This window comes from Podarcis vaucheri (genome assembly GCF_965113315.1).
Source record: "Podarcis vaucheri genome assembly, chromosome: 7".
Lineage (NCBI taxonomy): Eukaryota > Metazoa > Chordata > Lepidosauria > Squamata > Lacertidae > Podarcis > Podarcis vaucheri.
Window position 1 is genome coordinate 94,317,374 of NC_138765.1, and position 27,090 is coordinate 94,344,463.

Below are 27,090 nucleotides of genomic sequence, written 5' to 3' on the forward strand. Positions count from 1 at the left end.
ACTCCGCTTGCAAATTAATGGATATGGAATAGCTAAATACAAACGAAAGTCATCACACCAGTGACTGTTAAAATAAAGAATTAAGATTGGAACTGTGGCACTTGGATTAACTAAGAGAACTGGAGCAGGACCAAGGAATAACATCATCATCTCCTGATAATCAGAACACGGGAAGTCACCCCAAATTGTTTAATTCAGAACTGGATAATTGGCTCTTTTAATAGTATTGTGATTTGGTATAGTATTAATGTGGCTTATATTGGATTGCTATTAATGAAAAATTAATAAAAAATTATTTAACAGATAAAACTGTCTCCATGTGGGGTGCAACTGAACTGTTGGGAAAAGCCACTTCCGACATAAGGAGGAGGTGGTGTTGCGGGCTCACGCCCCCAACACACGCGCAGAGGCTGGCTTCAGCCCCCGCATGAACAGGGGAATCTTTGGGGCCGTGTCATCCCCTGAGCCAGCCAATCAGCTGGCTCTGGGGGCATGGCTTGCCTCATTTAAGGCAAGTACGGCCCCGGGATCGCCCTCTTTGGGTCTGCTCAGCTGGTAAGGTTTTCCCACCTGCCCACCCTCTAAGGTTCCCCTTTCAACCTTGCTATGGACCTTGGTTGATCGCCATTAAGGGGCATGGCAGGAAATTTTTCCACTTGGCAAATTAGCACAGGCCATTTGGTTTTTCACCTACCTCGTAGCAAATCGTCACAACTCACTTGGTCTTGGCGATTAGGCATTGGTAGGGGTATTGTTATGCAGATCTGTTGGGGGGGAGGAGTGCCATCACCTCCCCCAAATATTGAAGAGTAGTCCGGTAAAGGATTCCGGGGGGCGTGGCCTCGTCCGAAGCCTATGGAGGCCAGGGTCTAAAGTGTGCCCCCGAGCGGTGACCCCGGGGGAGTCCCTAGTTGATGTGCATCAGCAGGGCTCCCCCTGCTGGTGTTAACCCTTCCCGGTCTTCAAGCAAGCAGGCTGAAGCCGGGTAGTCTGATAGGACCAATGCCTAAGCCAATACCACTCTTTACCTGTAACCAATAAAGTTGTGGCCTAATTTCGCCCATTAACCTTAAATATCTGTGTCATGTGTCTTTATTTCTGCTGGTGGGAAGTGGGAACTCGCCATGCAACTGAGGAAGCTGCATCCACTTGGGTACCAGTCCATTAAAAACAAACCTATGTAGGTGATGTCAGCAGGTTTCAGGAACTTCCTTCATTGTGAGATTTGGGGGGTGATTTGTGAGTTTGTTTGGGCCCTCAGTGAGAGCCAGCATGGAGGCATGGAGTCCTGAAAGCCAGGATGCTGAGGGGTGCTGAGTGGAGAGACACTTAAGCAGTAGAAGGAAATGTTATATACAGATTGATTTATTTGTAATTTGTGTTAAATGTTTTATTTTTTTGTAACATTCATTATTTTGGTTGTCTATTGTTGATTTAGTTTTCTGTACTCCACTTAGAGATGTAGAAATTATCTTAATAAATAAAATAAAAATTAAGGTTTTTCCAGTCCATTTGGAAATGTTGGGGTTTTTTGGGACTCCAGTTTTGTCTCTGCCCACCAGAACCATGTGGCCCCTGGAAGGCTGCTCAGAAAGGAATATGGTCCTTCAGGTGAAAAAGGTTCCCCATCCCTAACACAATTAATTATTTAAACCATTAGTTGTGATAATACTGCTACATGCTACCCATCCCCCTCAGCAGTGAGGGTGTTGCTTGCTGCTGAGTTTTGATTTCATGGAGTGAGAAAACAGTGGAGACTTGTGGTGCTTTATAATATCTGGTTTATGTACAATCAGAGGTGCAGAGCACCGTGGAAGCAAGTAGACATCTATGGCAGGTAGCAAAATAACTGTTTCGGCAAGCAAGCAGCACTTGGCTTTATATTGTCAAAACCAACTCCAGCAGAAAATTCTGCCTCTGTCTGCATCTCTCTGTCTCTGTCCAAATTCATAGTTATCACTTTCCCTCTGGGTTGGACCAATCCCCCCTCCCTCCAGTTTTGTGAAAATAGTCTCCCTGTGGAAATGTGTGTGTTATCTTGCTATTTTCTACTGCTTTTTGGAGGTGAGAGAAAATTCCCCAAAGATTTTGGGAGGCAGTTATTGCTGATCTTACAGGTCTCCCCAGAAGGTGTGACCAAAGAGATGCTGCAGAGAGAGCCTCACATTACTAACTGCATTTATTGGGATACCTTGGGAGCAACATAATGTGACATCATTCAAGGGATGCAAGAAGGTGTCATTTTCCATCCCACCTTGTGTCACATGAAGCACTGTTTCCATTCCACTCTCCTTTGTTTTCTCCCAAAAACAACATTATTTGTCTCACTGTCTGCTGTGACAAAATTGCACAAATTATATTGGCATTCCACCCCATTAATTTCAATGCAAATGATGCAATCCAGTAGGGGGGGGAATCAATTACATATCATTTGTGGAATGAAAACAGCAGCTGGATTGATTCCCATTCTGGTCATGGGATGAAGAAACCATTTCTACTCCCTTTTCTATTTTTGGTAATGTTCTCCCACATCCCTACATCAGTCCCCAAGGTGTTCCATGAAGTGTGACCTATGGGAAGCTGCAGAGAGAACATTCATTATCCTGTGAGAAGCTTTTTCAAAAGTTGAAATAGCAAGGGAGGAAAACAGAAGCCTTAGCCACCTCCTACAGTTAAGTCAGGATAACAGCATTCCCCCCTTCCTCAAAAAATAAATAAATCTGGAGGGTTTCATTGCATTCTTGTTCATTTCACAAACGGTCAAAAAAGAAATTCAAAATGTTCGCACAGCTCTATTTTTACAGACTGGACAGAGATGTCAGACCATTAAGGAATATTAACATTCCTTTGTTAAGTAGTTGATCAGACAAGAGTTTGTCAGGTGATATTCCAGTATGTGAATTCATGCTAATAAACACAGCCAAATTTCTAATAATAACATGTATTATAATGCAGTGTCCAAAATGAATTTTCTGAGCATGTGTAAATGGACACTATTCCCTGCTTTTCAGACATATGCAAGTGAATGGTGACAATCACATTTTAGGTGACTGTCAACATTTACTTCTGAATCTTGTCAGTTTTTAGACATTTATAAAATTTGTCTGGGATTGTCACCAAATTTCAGGCATTCACTGTAGCATATGTTAAGCTGATAATGGCTGCAGAACCATCTGTTGCAGCAATGGGGAGACATAATGTAAGATTATACATTTTGGGAATCATCAGTCACAACTGAGCACCATTAAGCTTCAATGGAAGGATTTAAGTATGAGAGCAGTGGGATATAAAACTCGGGATGTGCGCTGTGTTTGGTCAAATCATGAACCAAATCAGGTCAATTTGTGTCATATACAGATCAATCTGAAGATCCTAAAAATTAGCAAGGGGCAGATTGGCTTGTTCTGAATGTATTTGCAGAGGTTTGTGCAGATCTGTAGCTCAAAATAGCCGCTCAGAAAGCCAGACAAAGAGTGTGTGCAAAATGTTGCCATAATTCACTGTGAGTATAACACAGTGCAACTAATTCTGATGCATTCTGTCCACAGGTCTTAAGCGAAGCTATACCTGTAACATCTGCAATGTCACTCTAAACTCCATAGAACAGTATCACGCGCACCTGAAGGGGTCCAAACATCAGACCAAGTGAGTAACCCTTTGTTGGTTGGTTGGCTGGCTGGCTGGGTGTGACATTTTGGTGAGTAAGTCTGAGAGAGGGGGCATAAGGGCACTGCCCCCCCATCTTCAATCAGATCTATTTTGGAAATTAGGGTTGTGCCCTTGACTTTGAGTATGATCATAATGGAGAGACAGGCATGGAGGAAAGTTTTTGGATTGCATTCTCAAATACAGGAAACCTAAGATGGGTTTTCCTAGCAAGAGAGAGATTTAGACATTTAAAAACAGGAAAGTAGACAACTGCGCAAGTTGGCTTCCACTGCATTTAGAGATTTGAACCCAAGGGAAATCTGGGAACAAAACAAAAGCATGCATTTTTTGAGAGTATCTCAAAACATGTTGGGAACCAATTTCCTTGTTTACCTGTCTTTTCACTTTTCCTGTAGTTCTATTTTGATCCTCTCTCTTGCGTGAGTGAGAGAGGTTTCGAACTGCTACATGGTGTAGCTCTCTTGGAATCACTTCAGAATGTAGCAGAAGGAGCCATGTACTTGGAAGCTTTCTTTCTTCATAATGCCAGGCACATGGGAGAGAAGGTTAAGGCAGAGTCTTTCTTCTTGACATGCTAACTTGTCACAGACAGAAAGGCTGTGGGAAGGGTTGTTGCCAAAACATTAGAGCTATGTGTAAGCAGCATCTCAAAAGTTATCCACCCTGTTGGTGTCAGAGAAATCAGGAAGATCATTTCACTAAATTTCTCCAGGGGGAGAAGAGAAATACTCTAGCAGTTGCTCAGGGGTGGAGTTCACCATTAGAAAATGCCATAGCACAGCTTCTTTTTAATATAAGGTTTTCTTTTTAAGAGCACAAGCTTCATTTGTCCAGTGAGTTTCTGGGCCCAATTCAAGTCATTAGTAAAGGTAAAGGGACCCCTGACCATTAGATCCAGTCGTGACTGACTCAGGGGGGGGCACTCATCTCGCTTTACTGGTCGAGGGAGCTGGCATACAGCTTCTGGGTCATGTGGCCAGTATGACTAAGCCGCTTCTGGCGAACCAGAGCAGCGCACGGAAATGCTGTTTACCTCCCCGCCGGAGCGGTACCTATGTATCTACTTGCACTTTGACATGCTTTCAAACTGCTAGGTTCACCCTGTCGCGGGGATTCGAACCACCGACCTTCTGATCGGAAAGTCCTAGGCTCTGTGGTTTAACCCACAGCGCCACCCGCGTCCCAAGTCATTAGTACTTGCATGCAAACTCCAAAATAGCTTGGAATCCAGGTACCTAAAAGATTGCCTCCCCCAGTATCAACCATCTTGGACCGTATGGCTGGTGGATGAGCCCCTGTTGGCAGTCGTGTCACTTGGGACTCAGCTATACAGCTGCAAATAAAACGTTTTAAGTGTGTTTTAAGTGCGATATATATTGTGACACTAGATGGCCTTATGGAAAATTCAATGTATTTTTAAAAAACGCTTTTTAAAAAGCATTTTCAGAATAGTTTTTATATGTGTGCAGATTCCACCTTAGTGTTGTCTGGTTGGTGCTGAGCCATGAATGGGCCTTGGGGTTCTTAGTGGTCCCCTGATGATGGAACGCCCCTCATGGTGAGGTACATCTGTCCCTTCATTATTAGCATTCAGGGGCATTTAAAAATGTCCTTGAGGGTTGTTCATTTGATGGCTAAAATATTCAATTTCTGGCAACCTGTTTCCAAAGATTAGGCCATTCTTAAATGTTTTTAAATGTTTTAAAGTTTTGATTTAGTTTATTTTTACTGAAATGGTGATGATCCAGTGCTAAAGATTGAGTTTCCTTGGGGGAAAGAGGCAGGTCAAATGGAGGTGTGTATAAGCCCTCAGTGCTACTCTGGTTTTAATTTCAGTTGGAAATTTGGATTACAAAATACCTGGTGGAAAGCCATACATGTGCTATATACTTTTATTGTTCATTTATTTATTTTTCTCTGTTGTTAAAACCCTGCAATTGTGCAATGATGAAATTTGGGCTCGTCCCCTAAGCTTGTTTGTGTGTACAGGTATCAGGAAATGGAAATTTCTATGGTCTGTTTGGCTCTTCATGAAAACTTAAAGAGAACTTTGAAATAACAGTTTTATGTCCCCCCCCCCCCATAATTTGTAAAATCCCACTATTTCACTGTTTCATCAGCTGACCATTTTAAGTCAGCCCCCGTGGGTTTTTTAGGGAGCATGAAGCAGGTGCTCCCAGCATGGCCTGGACTGCCATGGCAGGATCCTTCACCCTCCACACCCCACACATGCACACACCCCAGATGCACGTTCCAACTCTGAGTGCCGTGAGTTGACGCAACACCACTGAGCTCCACTTCTGCTTAAGGTTTCTCACTTTGCCTTTGGTAAAGGAAAACATCACATGCACCAATAATCTTCCCTTTCTGCTCTCTTGCAAAGAAAGAACCTTTCCTTTCTTAGCATGTTCTATATTTTTTCACTTGCAATTTCCTCTGCACACCTCACCTTTCCTCAGCATCTATGAATATGAAAGGCCTTGACTAGATCCCCCTCACTGCATTTTTATTCCTTCCATTCTTCAAACAATGCAAACGATTTCTCTCTCAGCTTTTTTGCCTCTGAGCCAAAGTAGCAGTGACTGTTCTGTTAAGAGGAAGTTGACCTTCAATTCAAAGAGATTTATAAAAAATTAGCCTGCCTTAAATTGGATTTCTGGACATGAATGTGGACAGGGTTTAAAAAATGAAGAAATCTGAGCTATTATGACCTCCTTCCCTAGCCACTACACTGGTTACATAATTTGTTCCGGAGGTCCGTTCTTAACCTGAAACTGTTCTTAACCTGAAGCACCACTTTAGCTAATGGGGCCTCCCGCTGCTGCCGCGCCACCACTGCACGATTTCTGTTCTCATCCTGAAGCAAAGTTCTTAACCCGACATACTATTTCTGGGTTAGCGGAGTCTGTAACCTGAAGCGTATGTAACCCGAGGTACCACTGTATCTGCCTGCTGGTTGTGGAAAAGGGGCAATATGAAGAAAGCCCCTGATGATTCTACCATGTTGTAGAAGGTGGTCCTTCAAGTGTCTGGGCCCCAAGCTGTTGGGGGTTTAATTGACGTAATCACCAGCACTTTGATTTGTGCCCGGAAACAGACCTCGACCATTATTTTGTTGTTGTTTAGTCGTGTCCGACTCTTCGTGACCCCATGGACCAGAGCACGCCAGGCACTCCTGTCATACACTGCCTCCCACAGTTTGGTCAGACTCATGTTCGTAGCTTCGAGAACACTGTCCAACCATCTCGTTCTCTGTCGTCCCCTTCTCCTTGTGCCCTCAGTCTTTCCCAACATCAGGGTCTTTTCAAGGGAGTCTTCTCTTCTTATGTGGTGGCCAAAGTATTGGAGCCTCAGTGTAAGGAGTGTGTACAGGAGCCAGCCCTGTGACTGGTAGGGCCTTGCAGGTCTGGGGCCTTCCTGAGTTTGGCCTGGAAGGGCAAGGTGCGGCTACACAAGGTAAGGCTTGACAGAAGACTCGTAGTACCTGGTGGCAAGGGCCGGGAGGGGTGTATAAGACCAGCATTTCCCCCTGGCTCTTTACCACAGCAACACACTACCCACCTAGCTGTGCTTCGGCTTCCTGACTCTTGGACCCTTGGCTTCCTGACTCTTGGCTTCCTGACCCCTGGACTGCTGATTCCTGCTTCCTGAACTCTACCCTGGTCCCGACGTACCAAGCCAGGGTTCCGACTGCCTGTAATCCAGACCATGACAGTTTGCTGTGGCCAACCTACGTCTCGGCCACGGTGCAAGATGGACGGAGCCCGGTCTACAGATCTCACCACGGTGCTGCAGAACCTTCACACGCAGGTAGCTATGCTCCAGGTGGAGGTTCGAGCAGCCCCGGCCGCTGCCCCAGCTGCAGCCCCAGCCTGATGTGACCCCATTCAGGGGGGAGCGTGGGGCCCTTTGGGGTTTCGTGAGCCAGTGCTGGCCACCTGCGCAGCAGTCTGCACAGCTGACTTTCCCACTCCACGGAGTCAGGTGTGCTTCATGGTTAGCCTGCTCTCAGGTCTGGCACTTTCCTGGGTCACTCCGTATCTTGAGGCCAATGACCCCATGTTCAGGGAGCCCAGACCGCTAAGATGACCCTGTAGAACCTCCAGCAGGGCACTCGCCACAGAGTTTTGTCAGTAGGCTGCGGTCACCCTGTGGAACGAAGCTGCCTGTTGGTTCCACTTCTGCCAGGGACTTCATCCACGCCTCAAGGACGAGTTGGCACAGGTGACCCCCCCCCAGCAGCCCTGGCAGACTTTTTCACGCCTGTCCAAGAGGGATTCTGAGCGCCGCTTGAGGGGGCCCCAGAAGCCCAGTGCTGCGGTGGGGCTTGAGGAGGAGCCTATGCAAGTAGGTACCGCCCGCTGCTCTCTCCAGCCAGGATAAGGGTCGGAGGCGGGCCTTATGCTTGTACTGCAGAGAGGGAGGCCATTTCACGGCAGGGTGCCCGGCGAAGAGGTTCGCGTCAGGAAACAACAAGCCCCGGCTGTGCTAGGAGGGGCTCAGCCGGGGCCGAGTCATTGTGCACCCCATTTCCTGCTCCCTAGCCGCATTCTCCTTCCCCAGGGAGGCATGCTGGTCCTGGAGGCAGTGATTGACTCCGGAGCCTCTGGAGTCTTCATGGACATCACCTGTTCCACTGGTGGGCCTGGACGGGACCCCCCACTCATTAACCATGAAACCTGTCTGCTGGCCATGTTGGTGGCACCCTGGCACCAGGAACTGTTAACATTTGAGCTGGTCCAGACCCCACATTTTCCGGTGGTCCTCAGGAGCCTCTGGTTGGTCCGGCATGACCCTGCCATTTCCTGGGCACAGTGAACGCTGTGTTTCTCATCATCTTCCTGCCACAACGTCTGTGCCCAGCCCCCCCCCATGTTGCCTCCATCACAGCCAGAACCCGTGCAGTCCCACTGACCGGCCCCCAGTTCTTCCACTTTGTATGGGACTGCCCCAGACAGGGCAGGGCCACTGGATGCCAGCCTAATCCTGGAGCACTACTGGGATTTGGCGGATGTATTTAAGAAGAAAGGGGCTGAGGTGTTGCCACCCCATCGGACTTACGATTGCCCTATTGACTTGCAGCCAGGAGCAGATATTCCCTTTGGCCACATTTATGCCTTGTCGGCTCCTAAGCTAGGGGCCCTTTGAGAGGAGCTAGACAACAACCTTGCCAGGGGGTTCACTCCACGTCCCCTGCTGGGGCCACCATCTTCTTCGTTAAAAAGAAGGGCAGTAGGCTACGTCCATGTATCTACTACTGAAAGCTGAACCAGGTTGCCATCAAGAATTGCTACTCCTTGCCATTAATTCCTGAATTGTTCGTGAGGCTGAATTGTTCGAAAGGCTGGGATGAATGGAAAACAGTGTTCCGAACCCAGTATGGCCATTTTGAGTGCCGAGTCATGCCCTTTGGACTGTGCAATGCACCGGCCACGTTCTAGCACTTTGTAAACAACGTTTTTTGTGACTTACTGGACCAGTTTGTGGTCGCGTACATGGATGATATATTGATATTTTCAACGTCCCCAGAGGAGCATCACCAGCATGTCCGTCTGGTCCTGCAGCACCTTAGGTAGCACCGGCTGTATGCCAAGCTGGAAAAGTGTGTGTTCCACCAGGAGCACATGGAGTTCCTGAGTTATATCATTTCCCCTGCTGGCCTCCAGATGGACCCCCAAAAGGTGCAGATGGTGCTGGACTGCAGACCCCCCCCCCGGAATGTAAAGGGGGTGCAACGGTTCATCAGGTTTGCCAACTTCCACCACCACAGGGATTTTTGCATGTGGTTGCCCCCATCTGCACCCTGGTCCGGAAGGACGCCATGTTCCAGTGGGCGCCAGCAGCGCAAGAAGCCTTCGAGCTCCTGAAGGAGGCTTTTACCTCTGCCCCCATCCTGGCCCATCCGGGTTAGGGCTAGGGTTAGGTTTTCACCAGGGCAAAGCTGATCCATGTGTGTTTGTCAAAGAGGAGGGGCAAAACAAACTGTATTGTTTATGTTTTGTTGATGATCTTCTGATGTTTTGGAAGAATCAGGCTTTGTACCAAAGCACCCTAGCTCAGCTGAAGGAGCACTTTGACATGAAGGATCTTGGTGAGGTATCCAACTATCTTTCTCTGCAGGTGGAGAGGGACCAAGCAGGTAATTTTCTGGTACACCAAACACAGAAAATTGCTGATGTATTAACCAGGTTGAATTTGGTTGATGCAAACCCAGCAGACACACCAATGCTGAAGCATTTTCTGACACTACGCTATACAGATGCATTCTAGGCAAGATGAATTTCATTGCTAGATGCTCAAGACCTGACATAGCTGTAAGCACTAACCTGCTTAGCAGACATGCCAACAATCCTACTGTTCAGGATTGGAAAGCTCTGAAGCGCATAGCCCGCTATTTGAAAGGGACTTTGCACTACAGGCTGAGCTTCACCAGTCAGAAGACTGGAGGTCTTGAAATCTTTGCAGATGCTAGTTTTGGAAGTGACACCACGGATGGTACAAGCACTTCTGGAGTATGCTACATGTACAACCACTGTCTGTTTGACTGGCTATGCAAAAAGCAGACAACAGTAAGCCTAAGTTCCTGTGAAGCAGAACTCAATGCTCTGTCATTTTCACTCATGGATTGTGAATGGTTGATGCAACTGTTTAAGGACATCAGAGTTTCTGTGAAATGTCCTATACAAGTGTATCAAGACAATAGATCCTTGTTTGGCTTTGCTGAACTCAGAGAGTTGCAAGCAAAGAACCAAGTACTTGCAGATTAAGCTACATCATGCAAGAGAGTGTATTCAGAAAGGACTCATTCAGGTGTCCTACAAGGCCAGAAATGAAATTTGCGCTGATCTGTTGTCTAAGGTTGTTAACAGAAAACAACTTAAGGTTTATGTACAGATGTTGCAATTGGGTTGAACCACAGGTACTACAGGTTACACGGAAAGGGGGAGGATGTTAGGATATTTCCGTTCCACCTTAAAAAGGGAGCAGGTTGTTGTGTCATAGCCTGCGTATTTCCTGTTCACAGGAAGTTTATGTTTTGTCTATTGCTTTCGTTTCTCTCTCTGTGCCTGAGACATCGAAGCAGGCAGTCATGTTTTTTCTTTGTTCTGATCAATGCTGAATAAAGTTGTAAATAATACTCTCCTGAGTGCATCTTTCGCTGTGCGAACTCTGCTGATAGAGCGTGCACGAGCTCTGGAATGTGGCAAGCTATTTCTTGAGGCTCGTGTCGCTAATTGACTGATACTGCGTTTCTACGAGAGATCGATGGATCATCCGGCATCGACGTGGGGGGCATGGTGGCCTTTGTCCCCCTGGCAGTATCCCAACACTTTGTTTTTTTGATTTTGAGCTTCAGACCATAATTTGTGCTCTCCTCTTTCACCCTCATTAAAAGGTTCTTTAATTCCTCCTCACTTTCTGCCATCAAGGTCATCTGTCATCTGCATATCTGAGGTTGTTGATATTTCTTCCGGCAATCTTAATTCCGGCTAGGGATTCATCCAGCCCAGCCTTTCGCATGATGAATTCTGCATATAAGTTAAATAAGCAGGGAGACAATATACAGCCTTGTCATACTTTCCCAATTTTGAACCAATCAATTATTCCATATCCAGTTCTAACTGTTGCTTCTTGTCCCACATAGAGATTTCTCAGGAGACAGATGAGGTGATCAGGCTATATGCTTTTAAATGTGCTTGTGAAAGGTGGTGATGGGCATTATTGGTTTGTTTTGTTTTCGTTCTTCTTTTCATTATGTATTTTATGTTTTGATCTTCTGTTTTTATGCTGTGAACCACCCTGAGAGCTATGGATAAATACAATATGATTAAGTTGTAGGTTCAGAAGAAGCAACCCATATGATCAGGGGGCTGCAGCAGTTCTTACATGAGGAAAGGCCATATCGGAGGCTTTTTAGTTTGGGGGGGTAGCAAACAGCGGGTGGTGGGAGTGGATATGATTGAAGGTTACCAAAAATGATTTATGGTGTGGAGAGAAGTGTTTTTAATTTATCTGACATAATGCTGGAGTCTGGGGTCATCTAATGAAATGGACAGTGGATCCAAGACCAGAAAAAGGAAAGACTTCTTCACCCAGCACATATGATTTATGAACTTGGCTCCCACGTGAAAACGCCATCAAAAATGAGTCCATCAGTGAGCACGAGGCATGATGGCTCTATGTTACTTCCAGGTTCAGAAGCCGCATGCCTTTGAGTGCCAGTGGCTGGCAAGCACAAATGGGGAGGGTGCTCTGGTGCTCAGATCCTGCTTTGGGGCTTGCCCTGGGCATCTGGTCAGACACTATAAGAACGGGGGTGTTGAATTAGACGGGCCTTTGATCTGGTCCAGAATGCTCTTCTTACATTTAAGTTTCTGTGTCCCAACTTCACTTCATTGGTGCCACTCCTAGGAGTTGAGGAGTTTGCAATATAATGATACCACACCTAGAAATGCACTGAATAGCCTAATTCTGTTTCATTCTAATTTTGCTGCTGCTCAGTCTTAGGTTTTCCATCCTGTTTTGTGCAGATGTTTTGGAGGAATGCATGAAAAATCTCTATTTAAATTACACATTTTGCATGTATTTGTTATTTTAAATGTACATTTTCAATGTTTTTCAATGGACTACAGTTTTAAACCTAAAATACATATTTCAGACACAAAGACTGCATCACAAAATCTGGATAAGTATATACAGGTAATCCAATTTGGAGTCACATTCTGATTTATTTTGGAGTGTTGAAGCAAGCTGGTCTGTTGCAAAAAGCAAATTCCTCCTCTATTCCCAATCCCATCACAGGTTTTATATTGCTGAGAAGATAAGAAGATGCATGACTGTTGCATTCAACAAAAGCCATGAATGTGGCATGACACCAAGTTCCAGCCTCCCAGAATAGAGAGAGAGAGAACAGATAAAAGCCAATGGCATTAAAGCAATATTCTTGAGACTCATACTGCTAGGGAACTGGCATTTGCCTGAACCTGAAAAGATGTCCAAATAGGCCCTAGACCTCCATCCCCTTCCAGTGCCTCTGGGATAATGCTATGTGAACATAAGAGCCTTTGGGTCAGGTCAATGGCCCATCTAGTCCAGAATCCTAGTTTCACAGTGGCCAACCAGATGCCTGTGGGAAGCTGGCGACCCAGATCCAAGCAAAAGAGCACTCTCCCTTTCAGGAGCCCAGGCTGCTGTCTTGATAACACAGCACGCAAGTTGAAATTAGCTAGAAGATTTATTGCATTTCTGGGTTTGTTTCCTGTCTAATACCTTTTCCATACATCTACTCTTTGGGCTCAGGGGATTAATTGCTGCCTCTTCTGGTGAGGAAATGCTACCCCTTCCTGCTTTCTGAAGCTGCCTGTGCTTCTTGAGCAAGCTGACTTCTCTCCCACTCTCTGCTAACGCCTTATCTATTGCTTGTCTTCCAGTAGGAATGTGTACACACTCAAAATTCAGGAGCCATTTTATCCCTCTATTACTGCCTCCAGCAGTGGCACTTGAAAGGGGGTACAGAAGAGAAGTGGCACCCTCCTGGCAGTGGTGCTGGGCTGGAGATGTGGTAGCAGCAAGACCTGGGGATCCCCTGCGTTGCCTCACCCCTACTCCATCCCTGTCCCAGAACATGGCTTCTGTGAGGCTGTGGCTGCCACTTCACATGCACACCCTCATATGCTGCCCTGTTCCCCCGCCCCTGGATTTGAAGACACATTTCTCTGAAGAGTCTTTGGATGGGTCTTTCCTGGATGGGTCTGAAGAGCTTTTTGGTTCACAGCACAGCCTAAGATAGATTCTGGAACTGAAAGAATTAGAAGACTGTTATAATATGCACTTGAGCTCAGGGCTGGCCCACCTATGAGGCAAGGTAGGGGGCAGCACATTTGGCTTCCAAAGACTAGGAACATGTGAATGTTCCTTTGTTTCTGATATAGCTCTCCACTCCCCAGCTTCTTCCTGATGTAGAACTTCACTCCCTCCACTTCCCTTCTTTCCACGTTGGGGGTAGGCAAAATTTTGTGATTTTCTTCAGGTACCAAAATGTCTTGAGTCGGTCCTGCTGGAGCTCATGTTTGGTCTGGGCAAAATCACATTTTCAAGCTTGTTTGTGTTCCCCTCCCAGTCCCATATTCCTAAATAGGTATACTTGATGAACTTTTGAGTTTTTTAAAAAACTTACTTAGGTGGCTTCCTGCTTGTGGAATGCTCTTCCCAGGAAAGGTTGCCTAGTGTCTTTACTACATATCTTTAGGTGTCAGGTAAAAACATTTCACTTTTCCTAGGCCTTTGGCTAATTAAAAAAATCTGTAGCATTTTAAACTGTATTTGGGGATTATTGTATTTGTTTTTTACTATGTTATGGAAACCCAGATGGGCGGGGTATAAATTATTATTATTATTATTATGTATTTTTATGTTTCAAACACCTCTGTGATCTTCAGATGAGGGTCAGTATAGAAATTTAATAAATAATAATAATAATAAAGTAGTACATTAATTTTTTTAAATTACTAAAATGTCTGATTTACAGCTCCTCCTTGACCACTTGGTTTTGATGACTCATACAAGGTTTGGTGAATGGATTTCTTATGATTGCAACATCCTGAATAAGAAATAAAAATATTAGACCCTAGCTGACCTTAACTCTCTAGGAGAATGGGAAAATACATTATTATCCCCAAATTAATAATCAATTAACATCAGAAGACGGGTGAACATGCTGTTGCTGCACACCCCAACCTCTGAGCACTGCAAGATTTCCAGTGGTTCCAGGAACTTTACTCAGAGTTGGTGCTTCCTTTTGGGAATGAGGCACAGCAGAGACTGTGGTGTCTTTATGATATATGGTTTATTTACACATATATACAACCTGATCCTACAATGGAGGGGTTCACAACATAATCACTCCAAGAGGGTCTTGCTTCCCCCACAGCAGTAGATTCAAAACAGAATCAACCATCATGCTCTGATGGCTCTAGCTTGCCGCCTTTACCCAACTGTAACCTTTTCCCTTCAACTCTAAAAGCTCAACTCTGCCTTTGTCTTCTAACTCTGAGTTGAGGGAGGGGCTCATCCCATTTGCCATGTACCACAGAGCCCCATCTCTTTCCTCATGGCACGTCACCTTTTGTTCTCCTAATGGCCCATGACCCCAGGTGATTTCCTCATCACAAAACTGGCCTGGCTTATATTTTAACATTTGCTGAATCCAAAGGTTCAGTATCTGGCACCCAGATATTAACAACAGGGGAGTCTGAAATTCAGTACACAGGGGAGTCTGGCACTCACACACACACAACAATACAATAAATTAGTGAAAACTAGAATATATTTTATTAATCATTGATTTAAACATGAGTTGATGTTTAACATAATTGCTATAGTGCAATAGTCACAATTTAAAGACGGTCCATGATCATCTATATAAAAGCAACAATTTGCACAGATGACACTGGAAACATTTCGGAATTCAAACTGATTGAATTTCAAACATTTGTAATTTTTGCTTTTGAAAGTTTATTTTGGGGGATGAATTTAAAAATAATGTAGAGTGCAGTCCTCCCCCTGCATGTTTGTAGTCCTCTGCACACAAACCCTTTGCACAGGCATACCCACAGACATTCACAGAACCATGTGGTAGAGCTGATGCTTTATGTGCACAAGACCCCAGATTCAGTCCCTCATATAGTCAGTTGAAAAGACCACAAGTGGGGGGGGGGAGACCCTCACTGAGACACTGAAGAACTGCTGCTAGTCAGGCTAACCTGGAGTCCTTTAGGTGTTGAACCACAACTCCCATCACCCATGTCGATTGGGCATGGTGGCTGGGACTGAAATTGGCTTTTCCCTGCAGACAAAGCAGAGTGAGACACAGGGGCAAGGAGAGGCCATGCCACTTGTGGAGAGGGCTGTTTGTGCTGAACGCAGGACTCGTAAGCAGCCTGGTTTCCATGGGGACCAGCAGTCAGTGGACGGCAAGAGTCATGCGCCACTCCCACAATAGGGTCAGGCAGGCTGCAGAAAGTTGGAGGAATCTTCTTCCTTGGTAATAGCTGGCAGAAAGAGACCCAAGCCCTTGTGTCCTGACCCACTTTCTGAGGGGAGGGGGAGGGGCAGGCAGTAGAAACCATGCTGAAGGCGACTCATGCAAGGCCAAGCCTACTGTTAAGAGAGGCAACTGTTGCAGAGCAATATTTAAAGGCAGTGCATTGTCAGTTAATAATACTAATGCTATATTTTAACCAAATTCAGTTCTTTAATGAAAAATCTCAGGTGCCAAAATTTCTGGGGTTGGTGTTTCATTGGAGCATTCCAATGGAAACAGAAAGGGGAGAAAAAAATTGCTAATGTTCACTTATTTGTCCTGTGTCCAGTGAATACGAATGGCATTTGCTGCTGCTTTGCTTTCAGTCCACAAATAAGATATTGTATATTTTTTTATTTTGCCTTGCATTTCCTTTGCATTGTAGTATATGCGGTGGAATGTGGCATATGTAATGTCTGTAATTAATTATGTAATTCTGCCACGGTGGATAACAAGATGATGGAACATGAACTGCAGTGGAGCAGAGACGCTGCAGGGCAGAAGGGAGACTTTGCTTCTTCACACATAACTCCAGCCGCGTGATGACTGAGAAACTATCCTTCTGTGAGGCAGAGCACCGTGCATGTCATGTTCAAGGGTCACTATCTGGAATGGCACATTCTCCTGCATAGCACACCTCTATGTGCCAGGAGCCCCTTGGATTCACCACAGCAGCCAAGTGGAGCCCTCAGAACCGTGAAGTGTGCTAAGGGGTCTTTGTGGATAGAGAGTCTTCTCAGGGTACCAGGTCTTGAGGAGTGCATTTCGTTAGCCAAGTCTGGGATTGACTACCACTGTAGTTCAGGCATTAGTAACTTCACATTAGAGTTACCATACATCTGAGGAAACCTGGTCATGTCCTCTTCTGGGGGGCCAACATGCCCATCTGGGTGGATTTTTACATTTTAAAGAAAATATCCAGGTTTTTAGGGGCTTGGGGGCTTGGGCTCAGGTGAGCTTGACATGCTGTGGCTGCTGCCAGCCCAAACCGGGAGCCCCTTTCCCTGACTCGGGTTGGCAGTGGCTCGGGCTGTCATTTTTGCTCAACAAGTGTGCTGCCAAATACAGCAGTTCTTTCCAAGGATATCAGGACAAGAGGAATGAGGTGGTGGAAGGGGAACCAAAACAGTTTTATTAACAAATAAACAGCAGGCATGCAAAGCATAAACGAAAACATACCCAACAGGGGCTACCCAATCTCCCCTTCAGCTGCCCGGAGCTCCAGGAAAAAGACCCCGACCGTCGCACTCCCAGCATCAGGTCCTTTGGCCTGGGCAGAAGCTCCCCGGGCCCCTCCCACATATGGCTTTTATAGCCTGCCTTGAAGTGCACCTGGCATCACTCATGATTAACCCAGGACCCTGAGATGGAATTAATACAGAGCGGCTAAGAGTCTCCCACTACCTGCAGCCAGGCATCCAGCCAGCACTTGCAGCACAGAAGAACCCAAGAAACTATTAGTATATAAAACCCTCCACTGCTTGGAATCAGTCTACTTGCCTCATATGTGCCCACTTGATTGCTTTAATCCAAGATCATCCACTCTCTTCTAGGGATGCTTCTTTTGCAATTTTCCTCATCCTTCTAGGGGAGGAGAGCGGGAGAGTGGGCAGCAATCCTGCCACCCATCCTCCTCAGCCGCAGTGCACCTCTCGCCTGGCCGCAGCTACTCTGGAGCAGGAGGAGAGTGGGCAGCAGCTTCCCTGCTCCTCTCCTCCTCTGGACTGTGGTGCGCGGGGACCTGGGGCCGGACCACGCGCACCACCGCTGTGGTGATAGTTCTTCCCCTTCACATTTTACCCTTACAATAAGCCTAAGAGACAGAGACTGGCCCAAGCTCACCCAGTGAGCATCATGGCTCCCAATCCTAGGCCAGCAACCTGAGCCCATGGCACCACTGCTAAGAGCTTCTGGGATTTAGCTTTGATTTCTCCAAAGTCGGCTCCACTAAACAGAAAAAAAGAATGGGGGGATGCTATTCCTTAACTCACCGCCCAGATTTTTAAATTTGCTGTCAAGCACAGTGTTCTCTCAGCTTCCCCAATATACCTTTACAAGGGCCACTAACATCAATGTCTTCATAGTCTGCTTTTATGACCTTGCATTTCTAGGCAGACAATGTTTTCCTCATAGAATCATAGAGTTGGAAGAGACCACAAGGGCCATTGAGTCCAACCCCCTGCCAAGCAGGAAACACCATCAGAGCACTCCTGACATATGGTTGTCAAGCCTCTGCTTAAAGACCTCCAAAGGAGGAGACTCCACCACACTCCTTGGCAGCAAATTCCACTGTCAAACAGCTCTTACTGTCAGGAAGTTCTTCCTAATGTTTAGGTGGAATCTTCTTTCTTGTAGTTTGGATCCATTGCTCCGTGTACGCTTCTCTGGAGCAGCAGAAAACAACCTTTCTCCCTCCTCTATGTGACATCCTTTTATATATTTGAACATGGCTATCATATCACCCCTTAACCTCCTCTTCTCCAGGCTAAACATGCCCAGCTCCCTTAGCCGTTCCTCATAAGGCATCGTTTCCAGGCCTTTGACCATTTTGGTTGCCCTCCTCTGGACACGTTCCAGTTTGTCAGTGTCCTTCTTGAATTGTGGTGCCCAGAACTGGACACAGTACTCCAGGTGTGGTCTGACCAGAGCAGAATACAGTGGCACTATTACTTCCCTTGATCTAGATGCTATACTCCTATTGATGCAGCCCAGAATTGCATTGGCTTTTTTAGCTGCCGCGTCACACTGTTGGCTCATGTCAAGTTTGTGGTCAACCAAGACTCCTAGATCCTTTTCACATGTACTGCTCTCAAGCCAGGTGTCACCCATCACAACCAAGAAGGATGTGCAGAGGTTCCTAGGGTTTGGGAACTTTTATCGTAAGTTCATCCGAAACCTTGCTCACCTGACGGCGCCCATTACGGACTGTCTCAGCAGTAAGAAGAAATTTGTTTGGACTGAGGAGGCAGAGCGAGCTTTTGAGGAACTGAAAAGGGCCTTCGCCTCTGAAGGACAACTGCATGTGGATTTACAAAAAAAGATGAGAGTCGAAACAGACGCATCAGACAGAGCCATAGGGGTGGTGCTTCTTCTGCAGCCAGGGAAGGAGGAGTCAGAGTGGAGACCGTGTGCCTTTTTTTCACGAAAGCTGAACAAATCCGAGAGGAACTACATGGTGTATGACCGAGAACTACTTGCCATTCATGAGGCTTTCCGGAGATGGAGGCACCTGCTAATTGGCGCACAACATAAGGTGCAAGTGTGCACTGACCACAAGAACCTAGAGTATTGGAGAACGGCACGGGTGCTCAACCAACGGCAGTTGAGATGGGCTCAGGAGTTCTCCAAATTTAACTTTGAGATTTGTTACATGCCAGGCTCAGAGAACATTAGGGCGGACGCTCTCTCACGCAAACCTGAATATTTGGAGGGGGAGGGAGCACCCGAAGAAAGACATGTCATTCCAGAGGACCGCTGGGTGTGTGGGGCGGCATTGGTGGGGCAAAGAGAACTGGTAGAGGGAACGGAGAATGATGAATACGCCCAGGACAAACTCAGGGGTCTCAGGAGGGAGGGAGATAAACCCGGAGGGTTTGAGGAGAGAAACGGGGCGTTGTATTACAAGGGAGCATTATATATAACTGAAGGAGAGTTGAGGGGGAAGGTACTCAAGCAGCTGCACGATAGCCCCACAGCAGGGCATTTTGGGCAACACAAAACCATGTGGCTGGTTACCAGGGAATTTTGGTGGCCCAAGGTCAGGGAAGATGTGCGGGAGTATGTGAGAGGTTGTGACCAATGCCAGCGAGCCAAAGGGGAGAGGCGGGTGCCGGCAGGGTTATTAGAACCGCTACCCACACCTGAAAGACCATGGGAAGCAGTGGCAATAGATTTCATGACGGATCTACCAAAGGCCAGAGGGAAAACAGCCATCATGGTTGTGGTAGACCTGTTAACCAAAATGGCCCACTTTATAGCCTGCTCACATGCTGTCACGGCAGAAGAAACAGCTAAATTGTTTGTAGAAAATGTGTTTAGGTTGCATGGCGCCCCCTTGAGGGTGGTTTCAGACCGAGGGAAACAATTTACTTCCAGGTTTTGGAGGAAGCTCATGAGCTTGCTGCATGTAGAGGTCAATTTTTCGACTGCCCGGCATCCTGAAACCAACGGGCAGGCGGAAAGAGCCAATGGCATCCTCCAGCAATATTTGAGGTGTTATGTCAATGACAGAGAGAATGATTGGGTGGAGAAGCTGGCGTTGGCGGAATTTGCCTACAACAATGCGGAGAACGTGTCCACAGGGATGAGCCCCTTTTTGGCTAATTACGGGTGCCATCCCAGGGCTTTCCCAGGGGGGGAAGGGGAGAGATGGAGCGTTCCAGCTGCAGAACAGTTCGTGGAAGAAATGGAAGCGATCCATCGTCAGCTCCAACTTAACTTAGACAGGGCCAAGGAAGAATATAAGAAGCAGGCAGACAAAAACAGAAGGGAAGGAGAAACCATTAGGGTGGGGGACCAGGTGTGGCTGTCAACCCAAGGGTTACCATTCAAAGGGGGTTGCAAGAAGTTAAGACCCAAAAGATTGGGCCCATTTGAAGTCACGCAACAGGTCAACCCAGTGGCTTTCAGACTCCGGTTACCTAACCACATGAAGCTGCACCCAGTTTTCCACAGGTCGTTGCTGTCACCGTATAAAGGGGACAGAGAAGGGAGGGTTACTCGGGGACCAGCAATGGAGGACAGGGAACACAGTAACCATGTGGCGGAGATCCTCAATTCCAGGTGGAAGGGAGATCAAGTAGAGTATTTGGTAATGTGGGATGGGGAACCGGAGTCGGAAAACACCTGGGTCATGGCAGAGGACGTCAATGACGAGGTTTTAATAGAAACTTTCCATCAGAGGTTCCCACGTAAGTCTCAGCCTGTAGCGAGGTTCCGGAGGGAATACTTTGCCACCACCGATGAGGAAGAGGAGTTGGAGGGATTCACAGATTCCGAGGAGGAGGAGGATTCAGCGAGCCGGAACGGCGACCGATGGAGGGAAATGTTCGAGAAGTCTGAAGATGAAGAGGATTCTTTTCGGGGTTTTACCTCCTCACCGCCTAGAGGAGAGGGAACGGGAGGGGGTGAAGGGGGTCCTGGAGGGGAGGTGGATGTCAGGGAACTGCCATCGGAGGAACAGGTGGGGGAAGGGCTCACGGAGGCTGGGAGAGACTCAGCAGCGGAAGCAGGAACCAGCAGGGGGAGAGGTGGGTCTCTGGTGGAAGGGCTCACGGAGGCTGGGAGAGACTCAGCAGCTGAAGCAGGAACCAGCAGGGGGAGAGGTGGATCTCTGAGGGAAAGCGAGCAAGAGGGAGGGCGGGACACGTCCAGCGAGAACAGTGGGGAGGTTTCTGGACCTCCCATAGGGAGACCCACTCCTCGCCAGAAACTGTCACACCGCGAGTCCAGAAGACATGTTTCCGTTAAGGAGCTTTTATGCTGGAAGCAATTCCGAAAGCAACCACTGTCGGAATCTGCAAGTGACTAGAGCAGCCATGTCTGAGGGGCTCCGTCACAGACAGGGGTTTGTGAACTTGCACAGACTCTGAGGGACTACGATTTTACGCACAAGCAGCTCATCATCCCATCACATTTTGCTACGAACATACCCATAAAAGCCTTTTTTGTTGCTTTTAACCTCTCTAGCAAGCCTGAGTTCATTCTGTGCTTTAGCTTTTCTGACTTTGTGTCTACACGTGCTGGCTATTTGTTTGAATTCCTCTTTGGTGGTTTCCCCCCCTTTCCATTTTTTGTACACATCCTTTTTTAATCTTAATTCAGTTAAAAGTTCTTTAGATAGCCACCCTGGCTTCTTTAGGCACCTTCCATGTTTCCATCTCATTGGTATTGCCTGACGTTGTGCTTTTACTATCTCCCTCTTAACAAACTCCCAGCCATCATGAACTCCCTTTCCTTTTAGTATTGCTGTCCATGGGATCTCACCCAGCACTTCCCTAAGTTTTATGAAGTCGGCTTTCTTAAAGTCAAGAAATTGAGTCCTAGTATGCTTGGCTGCTCCTTTCCGCTGTATAGTAAACTTCAGAAGAGCATGATCACTCGCGCCTAATGATCCTTCCACATCTACCCCACTAACCAAGTCATCAACATTGGTTAGGACCAGATCTAAAACGGCTGTTCCTCTTGTTGCTTCTCCCACTTTCTGGACAATGAAGTTGTCTGCAAGGCCAGTGAGGAATCTGTTTGACCTTATGCTCTTGGCTGAGTTTGACGTCCAACAAATATCCGGGTAATTGAAGTCCCCCATTACTACTATCTCCCTTCCTTTTGCATGCTTGGCCATCTGTTCCAGGAAGGCATCATCTATGTCCTCCGTTTGGCTTGGGGATCTATAGTAAACTCCCACAATGAGGTCTCTGTTATTCTTCTCTCCCTTAATTTTGACCCAAATGCTCTCACTTTGGCTTTGAGGTTCTAAATCTTGGATCTCTTCACAGGTATACACATCCCTGACATATAACGCCACTCCTCCTCCTTTCTTGTCTGGTCTGTTTCTCTGAAATAGATTGTATCCCCCCATTATTACATTCCAATCGTGGGACTTATCCCACCAGGTTTCAGTGATGCCTATTATGTCATATTTAGTTTGCTGTACCAAGAGCTCAAGCTCATCTTGTTTATTTCCCATGCTTTGCGCATTAGTGTACAGACATTGAAGTCCATTAATCATTCCCCCATGTCTCTTATTTAAGGATTTTTTCCTCCCACCACTAGGTCCGCGTGCTGTTTGCTCCATTTGGTCTATGACATTTGGATGATCATCTTCATTAACTGATAGACTCCTACCTTCAGGAGCACTGTCTCCCTCCCCCACATTAGTCAGTTTAAAGCCCTCCTGATGAGGTTTCTGAGATTTTTGGCAAAAACTTTCCTCCCAACCGTTGTGAGGTGCAGCCCATCGCTTGCCAGAAGTCCATCTTCAAGAAACTGCAGTCCGTGATCTAAGAATCCAAACCGTTCCTGTTTACGCCATGTGCGAAGCCAGCTGTTCACTTCCACTATTTTCCCCTCTCTCCCTGGGCCACGTCGTTCAACTGGGAGGACAGATGAGATGACAATTTTTGCATTTAGTTGCTTCAATTTCCTGCCCAGAGCCTCGTAGTCTCTTTTGATCTTCTGGAGGCTATTACTTGCAGTGTCATTGGTTCCCACATGAACCAAGAGGAAGGGGTATTTGTCTGTGGGTTTTATGATTCCTTGCAGTCGTTCAGTTACATCTTGGATCTTAGCCCCAGGGAGACAGCACACTTCCCGAGACATCTTTTCAGGCCCACACATCAATGCTTCTGTTCTCCTCAGTAGGGAATCCCCTATCACCACTACACGCCTCCTCTTAGGTTTGGTCGGGGTTCTTCCGTGAGCTGTTCGTTCCAAGGTCGCCTGCACATTCCCTGAGGACTGACTTTGCTGCTCGTCTTCATATACCTGACCGACTGTAATGAGGGAGAGATCCTCAAATGGAGTCTGTTCTTCGTCTTCCATGCTAGGGGAGAGGACCTCAAAGCGATTGTGTATTTCTAAACAATCAGAGCGAACCCTGGGCCTCCTACTTCTTTGAGTCACGTTTCTCCATATATCTGGCTCCTGTGTTGGTGAACTATCCTCCTTCTCAGGGGAGTCCCCTGTCTTCTCCTTGGTGGAGATGGTGTTCTCTGTTGCTTCCAAGAAGAGCTCCAGCTCTCTAATTCTTTGGAGCGTAGCTACACGTTCCTCCAGTTGCTGGACTTTGTCTTTTAAGAGGGCAATCAACATGCAATTGCTGCAGGTAAAGCTTCCTGCAACCTTTGGCAAGATGGCAAACTTTGCGCAGGAAGCGCAGGCGACTGCAGCTGTTCCCTCCCCCTCCATCTTGAGAACGTGTCGTTGGGGGTGGCTACAGCAGTCCTCCATCATAAAAAGCGTGAAGACAGGACAAATAACTCCCCCCACAAGAAAAAAACCTAGGTCTCCCCCAACAAACGTTTGAGACTAGCTCCCCTAAATCTAAAAGATGGATCAAACTGTGCGTGCCGCTGCCCCGCTAGCTCTGATAAGCTCCTCCCACAGCTAATCCCCTGCCTCAACTGAAACCCTGCCCCCTCTGACCTTTGCACAGGGAGAGCAGCTAATCAGCCACAAAGAAACACACACACACACACAAGAAAACCCTTTTTGCTCCTTCTTCAACTGCTGCCCTGCAAGCCTGCCCTCCATTGCATTCATCTTCATTCGCCTTTAAAGTAAAAATCCCACATAATCAAAATATATTCCTGAGAGATGCCCTCTCTCAGGAATATATTTGTGTGTAATTTTTGCAAATTAATTTCCCCCTATATATGCATTTTTGCATGTTATTTTCACTAATATAGACATTCTTGTAGACACTTTACCCCAGCATATGCATTTTTTTTTACAGGTTACTTGGCTGGAAAACTGAATTGCAAAATTGGAAGAAGTGTGAATTTTGAAGGATAGCCGTGTTTCTGTTTTCATATTGTTTTGTAAAGTGCATTCATCTTTAAATGCCTACTTGCACCAGGCACCAGCCATTTTGCTCACGTGTTGGTTCTTGGCCCCTGTGTGGGTCGGCAGTGTGTGCCTATGCCTGCTCTGCCCTGGTAGCATCCCACCCTCTTTCCGCCCCCATTCCTCCCTCTTCTGGGTCCAAAAGGACCTGTACATTGGCAGTCACATGTCAATTGGATGCGCCTAAAATGTACTCATTTCTCCCCCAGTCTCAGGCTGCATTCAGTCTTCACATGCACATGGGGAAAGGGAAAAACAACAACAAAGAAACAGTCTTTGTGATTGTGTTGTGCCTATGATTGCATCGAGTCTCTTTTTTTGGTGTGGTGCAGGAGCTGAATGACATGGCCCCCAAACAATCTTGATAACTATATGTACAATGACACCAAGACCTACATGCAATCCTACATGTGACCTCATTGAGGTTGCTCTCTTATTTACTCCTCTTTTTTGCAGTGTTTTGTTAAAGTGCAGTGGGAAGAGACAAACAAGCAGGAAACATTGAAATGGTCCAGCAAGCTGTTTATGCCGTAACACTGGAGTTAATTTGAGATTTTAAAAGGAAATTTTGCAGAGGGGGTTTGGTGGTCACATGGCTAAAAGTCCTGCAGGCAAGGAACCTGAATGGAAAGGGCATTTTGAAGATGCTGGACCCCCATCCCCAGGTAATTTGAACATTTAATATGCCAGTTCTCCCCCTCACCAGGGGAGTGAAGCATTTCACAAAAACAGTGTGTGGGCTTTGCCACAGCATGGCCACTAAGCTTATCATTTGTTTAGGTTTGTGAAATGTGTACCTCACTTCGCACTAAGTAAGTCCCAAAGCAATTTAGAACAAAAAATGTCAATGTTACAATAAAACCACAGAAACATGATTGAAAGCGGATTTAACTATGCAATAATATATATATTATGGTGCTTCCCAAAACTCTGGAAAACAAACAGCTCTCAATAACCAAAATGATGACATGGTTGGCGCCAGGTTAGCCTCCCTGGAGAGAGCATCCCATAAAAAAGGGGCTACTACAGATAAGGCCTGTTCTTTGGCCCACCTCTCTCCAGAGAGCCCTCAAATTTTGTGCTTTCATTCCTGTTGCAAATGAGTAAGAAGCTTCTTCCTCCCCCCCCTTTTTTTGCAGCCTGAAGAACCAGTAGGAGATCATCCAAGACAGTGACATTTTACCACCACAGTTTCTTCTCCAAAGAAGAGCTATGTTGACTATGACTAGGAGGCTTTCTGGGACAATGAGCACTTCCTGTGTGGCATCATTAATGTGTAGCTAATCTTTGCTTTGGACAATGAATGGATTTTAATTTTTTTATTTTGTGGTGCATAACAAGATTCAGATGGATTTTTTTACCCTTGGAGATAAGTCTATATATATTCAACATGAAATCAAGAGAGTATGTTTAAAAATGTAAAATATATCTTCAGAGACCATTGGAATAAAATATTTTTTTCTTTTTTCATATTTATTCTTAGATTTCTTCAGAGAGTATAAGATCCTATTAAATAGTCCATGATTGTGATGTAAGTAACGAGTCTTCAGCAAGAAATAAACATGATGTCTTCACCACATTCTTCATACTTCTTGTCATCTGCACTGAGAGAGGGAGAAAAAAATGGCTCTTGACCTTTGGAATGTAGACTGGAGACAGGTAGAAAAGATTTGGAAGCATCACTTCCTGTAGTACATACTGGAGTCATGCCCCCTGGTGTCCTTCTAGAAGTTGTTGGACTTCAACTTCCATCAGTCCCAGGCAGCATGACGAACCATCATCAGGTATGATGGAAAATTCAATCCAACAACATCTGGAAAACCACAGTTTTGCCATCCCTATCAGCCCCCTGCTCCCCCCAAAACACTGTGACTTCTGGTCAAACAGGATACCTACTTACATTTTTTCCATCGAAAACAGAAATAGGAGTGGAAATGGCTGAGGTTTGCTTATTTGCTCCGTGAATGGGAATCTAATCTATCCATACAGTCGTTCTCTGCTTTTGTTGTTGCTTTCAGCCCACAAACAATATACGCAGTAACTGATTATGCACACTGCTTTGTGTTTCCTTTGCATTGAGTTTAATGGAGTAGAATGATTTAATGACAATATAACTTAACTACATGATTAAGTAAGTTATGTGATTTTGCCACAGCAGCAGTGAGATGAAGAACTAAGTTTCTGGCAAAAGACAAACTGCAGCAGAACGGAAACACTGCTGCATGTGACAAATACAGTGCAAAACAGAAAACAATGCATTATTACATCACTAAGCAGTGGTGAACCTGGGGTGTGTGTACACTATATGAGCAATGCCGCCATTTCTCAAACCTTCAAACCTTTTTTAAAGGTATTTATTACCTTTCTCCAGGGGGTGCACTTACAGGCTCCTCCAGAATTTTGCACAGCAATGGAAACAACCACCACAATGGGAACAACCAACAATTGCTAGCAGTTAGGGATGCAAGATGCATAGCCAGCCCCTGAGAAATGTCAATAGACATTGAAACTCTCTTGGCTTCTTTTGAGCTTCTCAGATGTTTCACCAAAGTAGTGACAAGAGACTTACCGTATTTTTCGCCCTATAAGACGCACTTTTCCCCCTCCAAAAATGAAGGGGAAATGTGTGTGCGTCTTATGGGGCGAATGCAGGCTTTCGCTGAAGCCTGGAGAGCGAGGGGGGTCGGTACGCACCGACCCCTCTCGCTCTCCAGGCTTCAGGAAGCTATCCGCTAGCTGTGGGAGACCCAGCTCTCCCAGGGCTAGCGGAGAGC

General features: G+C 46.3%; 1 protein-coding gene across 4 annotated transcripts in view; it reads left to right on the top strand.

Moving 5' to 3' along the window:
- Positions 1 to 26,874, top strand: part of ZMAT4 (zinc finger matrin-type 4) — a 286,981-nt gene extending 260,107 nt beyond the window's left edge. For 3 of the 4 annotated variants that reach the window (XM_082230608.1, XM_082230606.1, XM_082230605.1), the window contains 2 exons: positions 3,549 to 3,645; positions 25,800 to 26,874. In XM_082230608.1, coding sequence (XP_082086734.1) covers positions 3,549 to 3,645; positions 25,800 to 25,818 — 116 coding nt within the window. In that variant the 3' untranslated portion in view covers positions 25,819 to 26,874. The other variant, XM_082230607.1, reaches the window with a different exon arrangement.
- Positions 26,875 to 27,090: the final 216 nt, after the last annotated feature.